The 9,412-nt window shown below is 41.9% G+C and overlaps 1 protein-coding gene across 1 annotated transcript; it reads right to left on the bottom strand.

Annotated features, from left to right (window-relative positions):
* Window positions 1–549: 549 nt before the first annotated feature.
* LOC146176762 (uncharacterized) lies at window positions 550–4,916 on the bottom strand. Its single transcript, XM_084582950.1, has one exon. The coding sequence runs from the start codon at window positions 4,901–4,903 to the stop codon at window positions 3,359–3,361; it is 1,545 nt and encodes a 514-aa protein (XP_084439076.1). The 5' UTR covers window positions 4,904–4,916; the 3' UTR covers window positions 550–3,358.
* Window positions 4,917–9,412: the final 4,496 nt, after the last annotated feature.

Genomic DNA, 9,412 nt, shown 5'->3' with positions numbered 1-9,412 from the left:
TTTGCTAAGAATCTCGCGTACAACTAAATCTTGGTGAAAAAGCTTGAATTTAGATAAATGACAATATAGCTAGGTGTGGATATGAAGACGCCAGTAGGAACGTTACCGCACACAAGATTACAAAAGAGGAAGATATTAAGTAGAAAAGTGAATAGACACCCTACGCTTGTCGTTGACACCTTAGAGGAAGCGGAATTTGCCTGGACTGCGATGAGACTTCTAGCTACGCCCTCCAAGTCCAACTGACCAGGTTCATACGCACGGTAAACATTTATTTATTTATTTATTTATTTATTCATATACCCTCAGGGCCCGAAGGCATTAAAGAGGGGAGTGGGAAAGATACATTGGTACAGGGTACAGTGCAGCATAAAACAACATAGAAGAAACAATAACACGGCGAAAAGTGATAAAAAAAAAAGAGGATTGGCGCAAAAAAAAAAAAAAGCGGAAAAGCAGTTGAGGCAAAAAAAACATTTCCGACAGTCAACAATGTTACCGAAAACGAACAAAAACAATTGACTACCATCTATAAATATAGATTACATACGGCAGTCTTAAAAGAATTTGGGTCCGTAATATCAGCAATGTGCCTAGGAAGGTGGTTCCAACTGACAGAAGTGTTTGGAACAAAAGAATAAGAGGCGTGTTTAGTACGACATGACGGAACACCTACTTTGTGAAGATGATCAATGCGACCTGAAACATATGTGGGGGTAGTTAGTAGCTGGCTCTTAAGGACAGGATTGTGGTAATAGATTTTGTGAAATAGGAATAAGCGAGAAATTTTTCTGCGTAGTGAAAGCGGTGGTAATGATAATGTTGTTTTCATAACGGTAACACTGGAGTTACGGTGATAGTTGGAAAGTATAAAACGTGACGCGCGGTTTTGAACAGATTCGATTTCAGATTCTAGAGATGCAAGGCCAGGGTCCCAGACAGAGGCTGCATATTCCAATTTAGGACGAACAAGGGTTTTATAAAGAAGCAATTTTATTGAACTAGAAGAAAGGTTAAAGTTTCGGCGCAGGTACCCCAACATGCGGTTAGCATTGTTAGTAATAGATTCTACATGCAGATTCCAAGAAAGATTGGAAGTTATGTGCACACCAAGGTATTTATACGAAGACACAGTTTCAAGAGGAGTATTATTGAGGTTGTAATTAGCTACTTCATTGTTACGACGAGAAATACGCATATGTTTGCACTTGTTAATGTTAAGCTCCATTTGCCATAATTTACACCACTCTGAAACTTGGTTAATATCAGACTGAAGAACAGAAATGTCAGAGTCACTGTTAATTTCACGGTAAATAACACAATCATCAGCAAAGAGACACACAGAAGAAGCAATGCTGTTAGGCAAATCATTAATATAAATGAGAAAAAGTAGGGGCCCAAGTACGGAGCCCTGGGGAACGCCTGAGCCCACTGGAGAGGAACGAGAGTTCGATTTATTTGCTGTCACGTATTGAGAACGGTTAGTGAGAAAAGACTGAAGCCACGAAACGATGTTAGGGTCGAGTTTGAGGTTACTTAATTTGAAAAGTAGTAATTGGTGAGAAACTTTATCGAAAGCTTTGGAGAAATCGAGGAATATACAGTCTGCTATGGAACCCCGGTCAAGAATGAAATGAAGGTCTTGTGAAAAGCATAGAAGCTGAGTCTCGCATGAGAATGTTTTACGAAACCCGTGTTGGGAACGACTGAAGAAAGAATTCGATTCAAGAAAATTGGCGAGATGAGAGCAGATGACATGTTCCATGATCTTACATGGGATGCTAGTAAGTGAAATGGGTCGGTAGTTATTAGGAGAATGTTTGTCCCCAGACTTGTGCAGGGGAACCACCTTGCCCACCTTCCAGTCGCTAGGAACACAGCTACACTCAAGAGATTGTTTAAACAGTTCGGCAAAAATAATGGCACTATACACTTTAGTATTTTTCAAAAATTTTGAGTTAATGTTGTCCACTCCGCATGATGATGACATCTTCAGTTGTTCAATTATTTTTTCTACGCCCACAGGATCCATTATAACGGGGTCCATAACAAAGAAGTCACGCGGTGGGTAATGAGGAATTTCGGTAATTAAATTGTTCGTAAAAGAAGCAGTAAACACATCATTAAGAACATCAGCACACATTTCACTAGGAATTAATTGTTCATCTGTAGTTTTCAGATTGATTGTAGATGGGTCAGTTTTCTTAACCACGTTCCAAAATTGTTTTGGGTTATTTATTAGCATCGATGGAAGAGTATGACTAAAAAATGACTCCTTAGCTTGTTTTAGTGCCGATTTATATGCAGACGCAGCAGAATAGTAAGCGTCCCATCGGGGCATAGAATTAGACACTTTGGCGGAGCGAAACAGACGTTTCTTTTTGTTTGATAGCCGTTTTAGTGAAGAATTATACCAGGGCGAACAGTTGTTAGTTAATATTTTTCGCAGCGGAACGTAAGAATTAGTCAGGGAGGATATTTTATCCTTATAAAGGGTCCAGTTAATTTCAATTGGGCGGTCATGAAAAGAGGGCAAGTATTCATCGATAAAAGCAGCGAGTTCACGATTAATTGCATCAAAGTTTGCCTTTTGGTAGTCACGGATATATTTAGAAGTGTTATATCGGTGTGGTATCGCGACATTTACTGAAAAATGGAGAATGTAATGATCACTTAAACCTGGCAAACAAGATATTGGAGCAACGATATCAGGCGACGTGGTGAGAACAAGGTCTAACAAGTTTGACGAAGAAGATGTAACACGGGTAGGCTGGGTAACAAGTTGGGAGAAATTAAAGTCGGCACACATGCGCAAAAAACCATCGCACTCTGTAGAAAAAGGATCAACATAAGAACGTTCATTGGACCAAAATATAGTTGGAAAATTGAAGTCACCTACCAAAACAGTAGGAACGTTTGGAAAACGAACGGTAATGGCGCAAATAGCATCATGAAGTTCTTCAACAAACGTGGCACTGTACGAGGGAGGGCGATAGCAAACTCCCAAGATCAGTTTTTTAAAGCGCGTGCGCAGTTCAACCCAGACAAGTTCTAAACTGGTGACGACATGAACAGGAGAAGAAAAAAGTGTGTCGGCAACAGCTATCAAAACGCCACCACCATTTCTGTCACCCCTATCACACCGATAAGTGGTAAAATGCTTATTGCAATGAAAGATTTCAGAGCTATCAACTTTTGCTGAAAGCCACGTTTCAGTAAGGCAAACAATATCAGCATCGCATGCATCGATAGTCGCGCATAGCTCATCACGTTTAGGCACGACACTTCTAATATTTGTGTAAAGGAACGATAATGAACGCTCAGACACCGAGGAGCGCCCACTACCCCTCACGCATCGTTATTGTACAGTAGTTTCCGGTGAAAAGCTTGTAGTACTGCGAACTTCAGAAACGCTGTCATTAAGCTGGTCGTAACAGTAACACTTGCCGTTCATGTAAAGCTTATTATAGCGCAGTTTGAATTTAGACTTTTGAGCGATACCAAATTCTACGAGTTTTTTCCGTGCCTGCCGAGTCATGAAAGAATAATCTTCGCTTACCTTAATGTCTTTATCTTTCAGTTTAGAACTTGAAGAGAGAATTTTTTGCCTAGTTTTAAAAGATGAGAACTTCACAATAACCGGCCTGCTTTTATCCTCAGAAAAAGTACCAAGTCTATGAGCCCGTTCAATTGATAGCTCCGATGGTGTCAAGTTCAAGGCGGATGAAAGTACATTCAGAAGCTTTACTTCAGTGTCATCCCAGGACTCAGAATCGCTGTCAGAAAGGCCAAAAAACAGAAGATTATCACGGCGCTGCCTATCTTCGAGCTCTGCCTGACTAGCCCTCAGTTTCAAATTTTCGCAAGCTAGGTTATCAGCAAAACTTTGCAGTCGTTGACATTCCTTCTGCAAAGATTCACTAGCGGCAGCTTTGCCTTCGACTACAGTTAGCCTTCTGTCAATATCTGATAGATGATTCTGAATAGCCTCCTGGCTCTTCTTGATTTCATTTACAGTACTGATTAAGTCAACTTGGTCTTTCTCAATTTTGGCGGTTCGAGTATTCATATCTTGTAGCAATGAAAACAGATCACTTAACTGTTTCTGCTGTGTATCGTCATTAGCTCCTGGTTCTTGGGAACGCGTATTGCGTCCGGGTCCTGGGTTTTCTTCCACGTCACCAGACAGCAAAAGCAACTCTTTAACAACCATCACACACTCGCGTAGCAAAGACAAAAGTATTCCGGGGCGTGGGAACAGCAACAAACAGGCATTGTCCGATTTACTAGCGTATAGACAAGAGTCGTTACTGACCTGGGCAAAAAAACGGACAAAATTGAAGAGCCGCATCACGTAGCTGCTCCCACGCCCACTGAACAGTTCCGGAGCACGCCAGCAGTTCTTATCGACGACGGGTGTTGATGGCATAGTCGATCCGGACGCCTTGATCCACGGAGAGGTTATCCAGCAGGGTTGCCAGTGTTGGTCGTCAAAATTTTCATCGTGAAGGCCGACGAAACGCACAGGCGCGTCACTGCAATTCCACGCATCCGAAGTACACTGGGCGCCAAGCTGTAGATAGGAAGTAACCTGGGCAAAAAAACGGACAAAATTGAAGAGCCGCATCACGTAGCTGCTCCCACGCCCACTGAACAGTTCCGGAGCACGCCAGCAGTTCTTATCGACGACGGGTGTTGATGGCATAGTCGATCCGGACGCCTTGATCCACGGAGAGGTTATCCAGCAGGGTTGCCAGTGTTGGTCGTCAAAATTTTCATCGTGAAGGCCGACGAAACGCACAGGCGCGTCACTGCAATTCCACGCATCCGAAGTACACTGGGCGCCAAGCTGTAGATAGGAAGTAACCTGGGCAAAAAAACGGACAAAATTGAAGAGCCGCATCACGTAGCTGCTCCCACGCCCACCACGCTTGTAGAGACAGGCATTTGAATACGAAGTTGAGGCAGCAAAGCAAAATTCTCTGTACACATAATTGTCTTACCATTATTTACTGAAAGCCAAATTTGGACGTGGAGTTTTCAGAAACTATAAGGAGCTAAGCAGCGCTAGGCACATGACAGGCGATGGTTTTGTCTTGTTTATAGTTTGTTCACTTTTCTCCAAATAAAATTTAAAAAAAATCTCCATGAAACGGGTGCTTCTGCTTGCTCTTTGTGTGAGTTTTATCTGGCAATTTAGATTTCTTGGCAGTTCCTTTTAGTTTTTTCAATACAAATATCGATCATACTTTGCCTTAAAGCATTGCAGCGGAGTTTCTGCTTCTGATAAAAAATGTTGTACAAGAGACTGAATACCACTTCCTGTTCTTGAGGCTTCACACACTAGGAGAGCTTCATAAACTATGCAACACAGCATACGCATCGCATTGGTTTGACTTAGTCCGTCGGATAGTATGCAGATCGCTGCCGAACTGGTACGTAAAGTTTGTGGCACATGTGGTGTTTGAAAACTGCTTACGATGACATATTGGTTCGCAACTGAATAATCCAGAATCAATGTCATAATATGATCATGCCAATACCCTCTACGTTTCTGATACTCTTGGCAGTTATATTAGAAATTACGCATGAATAAATTATTTTTCAAACCAACGCTTTCTAAGGTTTATAATAAATGTATGCAAATGTTTGCTGCCCAGTCAAAGTAATGTGTTCAAGAACAATATAGGCTTTCCAGGCGTCTGGCTCGAGTGCTGGTCCGCTGCCTCAAGATTCTGTTCGATTCACGCACCCACTACAACCAATTTTTTCCAGTACCAATTTTTCACTTCTTACAGGATCATGGTGGTAAAATGAAGCGTGATTTCAGCATTTTTGAGTTGGGGTTGTGAGCAGCACGCAGGAGCGTCATAATACTATGGCGTCCTAAGAGGCAGTGCCATCGTTTGTGAACATTGGTCTCTGTTTAGAAGTCGATTAATTTTCGCCTTTATAGCAGATCCTCGTCTAAGCCCTAATCGCATAGCCCTAATCTCATAGTTAATTGTTCAACGTTAATTTCGCGTGATATTTGATACGGTACAAATTGGTTGCACGTTTCGCAGGAGGCGCGCGGTATTGTTAGCCTTATACAAGACGAAGATTTTCTATGAGGAGAATACAACAGGGCGTTAGGGCTCGTGCTTGAAGATCTCAATTTGCTCCTCAGCAGTCTGTAGGATTTTTATTTTATTTGCGAACGTCATAATCCCACAGCCGCACACAGACACACACACACACGCACGAATACACAAAGAAACACGCACGCACTCACAGGCATGCACTCACGCACACACACGTACACACACACACACACACACACACACACACACACACACACACACACACACACACACACACACACACACACACACACACACACACACACACACACACACACACACACACGCACGCACGCACACGCACACGCACACACGCACACACGCACACACGCACACACGCACACACACACACACACACACACACACACACACACACACACACACACACACACACACACACACACACACACACACACACACACACACACACACACACACACACACACACATATATTTTGCAAATGATTTCGGAGTGTTATGATTGGAGGATAAAGGGGAAATCGGGAATCATTTAAAAATGTTTAATGACCACAAACCCAGCCCTAACACTACGAACCACAACCAGGGTGCCTGTTGAGTGCCTCGCGTCCGCTGGGCCAAATGATGAAGATGGAAGAATAAGCACCTAGCATCTTCAATCAGGGAGAGTTGCCGGGTGACGCCTGGGAACGGCCATAATATAGGCCCGTAGGACCAAAACTGGCGTGCAGGGTCTGCGAATCGCTATCATTTCTCGCAAGTTCCCAGACGGCGAATTTTCCCTAACGGCACTCCGGAGAGCTCTCGCTCGGCAATTATTTCATGCAAGTGGAAACCTATAGGCAGATTACACCTAGCTGTGACCCAGTCATGGAACAGCGACGGAGGCGATGTGTCTGCGTGATAATTATCCGATTGCGGTCGTTTGCACTCGGATACTGTAACTGAGCAAGATGAAGCCATTCGTCCGCCAAACCTGTTCGCTAAAGGACGTGACCAGTTGGTGGGAACATCAGATAACATTTTGATTAACGATCATTAGGTTTATTAGGTGTAAGTGGAGGCTAAGTTCAAAGAGCCACTTGCAGACACCTCGACGTGCACTTCAATTTTTATAAGGGTTCTAATACAAATAGGAAATGTGATGAAGTGAATTTCCTAAAACCGCAAACATCATGGCCGAATTGGGAATAGAGCACGAAAAGGTATTATTTCTGCATAGTGTATTACCATCCACAAATGTATTTGATTAGAACACGAACACTCACAAACAATTAATAATGATTCAGTTTCTGAATTCTTTATTTTGACCTTCGCTGATTGTGACAACAGGCAAGCTGAATTTTAGAATCATGTTATTCTAACAGGTTGTCAACAAAAATGTGGCTTGTCTTTGTCAAGAATTCACGCAGGATATTTTGAGGCGAAGTGCTAAGTCTTACAGTTTGACCATCATGTATAAAAATAAGGCATATTATTTTAGGTATGTTGCTTTCGTAAAGATGGCTGAAAAGCAAGAATTATACGAGTTTTGCGTACAAAAATTGTTATTTTATAAATATATTTCTCACTGATAAGAAAACACAATTACAATTCCTGTGTTCCAACGAATTGAACACACTATAGGTTCAAGATAGCTTTGCTTAAAGGAAACAAAGTACTTTACAAAGTAAACTTTTTTCTACAGATGGTCCAGCCTTTTCATAAATATATTGAATATACTTGATAGTTCTCCTCTGTTCAAAAATACCCAAAAGAAGAAAATTACGCATTGCGCGAAACCATTCAACTCACATATCATAGAAAAATGCTTTTCTGCATAGAGAGAACAAATTACGTCCTTGATTGCTTAAACCAGGAATGTGGCTTTAACTGTGAAAATTTAGGGCAGCCGCCAAGCCTGGAAATAAATGAGAGCTCTGAGTTCCCTCGAAACCGATTTGGCGTGCCGCAACCGGGCACCCTCAGTACGATTGATCCGAAAGTTTGAAAGATGGCCCTCTAGACAAGTACTCTCTGTTAACGGCATTTACAACAGAATCATGGCAGCAGCTGGATATCTTTATAATCGAAATGCGTTTTTATAAGTTTGCTAAATTTAATGTGCAATTTACAATCTCAGCATTCATAATAAGCATTCGAGGTCATCATTTGTTGGCTTTTTGAATGGCTTTTTGGGTCGGTTGACAAAACTACATCTGTGGTATCCCTGCTAACAAAAACTATTGTCATTCTCTTCTCTAACGACATTTATCGCGTATATAATAAATTTTGTGGTCTGCTTCACATCCATTATTCAAAAACTTCGCATCCAGAGAAGGTGACGGATACGCTGATCAGGAGACAAAACGTTTATGGCAGAAAACAATAATTAGAGTTTATTGATGTCATAAATACTATTTATTTCCTCCCCCTGCTCCCGACATTCCGTAATTACATTGCAGTGTAGTTGCACGCCCTAAACGGATCGTAATTTCGTTGACTTTTTTATGCAAATCTTGTTTGGTATTGCATAAGTGTGGGGCTTCATGCCAGCTTTTACTGCAATACAGTAAACAATACAGTAACTACCAAATTATATAAAAATTACAGCGTTTTCTCGCCTCTGTTGCCCAAAGAGTGGCCAATATGCCTGAAGCGTGATCAACGCCAGCCTGAAAACGCTAATGACGAACAATTCTGTATTATTATATTAGCTTCCAAAATATATTCTTCGAGCTTATGGCTTGTTCGTGCGTTTCCTGCTCCCAGGCAGCAAGGAAAATGCTCGTAAGCGTCAAGAATACCTCTTTAAATTCGTGGTACTACAAAAGAAGGCAACACAGAAATCTAGCTTCTTAAATTCAGCAGAAGGTAACGTGGTTACAAGGATTGCACCACAAAGAATGAAAGCGAAAAAAGCAGGCTGCCTTCACCGCTTTTTCTTACTGTCTACACAGCCCATTGAACGTTAAAGCAGCTAAGTCTCAAGTTGTAACGTTAGCGGCAGAGCTAGTGAGAAGGAGTGGGTAAACGCGAAAATATTCAGCTGAAATACGACGCAGTGATGCGGCGAAAAGCGTCAGCGCGCGGCGAGTTGCTGATAGGCTACATGGAAATGTCGACGTTAATGAACAGCGGTCGAAATGAAAGGACAGCCCTGCAGTCTTTGTTGAGGTCATTAGATGCGAAGAATAAAGGCATCGAAAACATCTCCTCCAAAATGGCTCCTATTTTGGCCCTAATCCATTTTTACCAAAAAGAAAAATGCCTGTCTTATTAGGAAGCAAGATTAAAAACCTTTCCGCTCTTAACTGCCCTAATTAGTTATA

The sequence above is a fragment of the Amblyomma maculatum genome, chromosome 10 (genome assembly GCF_055883805.1).
Source record: "Amblyomma maculatum isolate TAMU_Amacu chromosome 10, ASM5588380v1, whole genome shotgun sequence".
NCBI classification, from domain to species: Eukaryota; Metazoa; Arthropoda; class Arachnida; order Ixodida; family Ixodidae; genus Amblyomma; species Amblyomma maculatum.
The sequence above is the reverse complement of the archived record's forward strand: the minus strand, read 5'-3'. Positions and strand labels throughout refer to the sequence as shown.

Bases quoted from the DNA above. Each gene is read 5' to 3' on its own strand.
- LOC146176762 (XM_084582950.1), bottom strand. From the start codon at position 4,903: ATGCGGCTCTTCAATTTTGTCCGTTTTTTTGCCCAGGTTACTTCCTAT.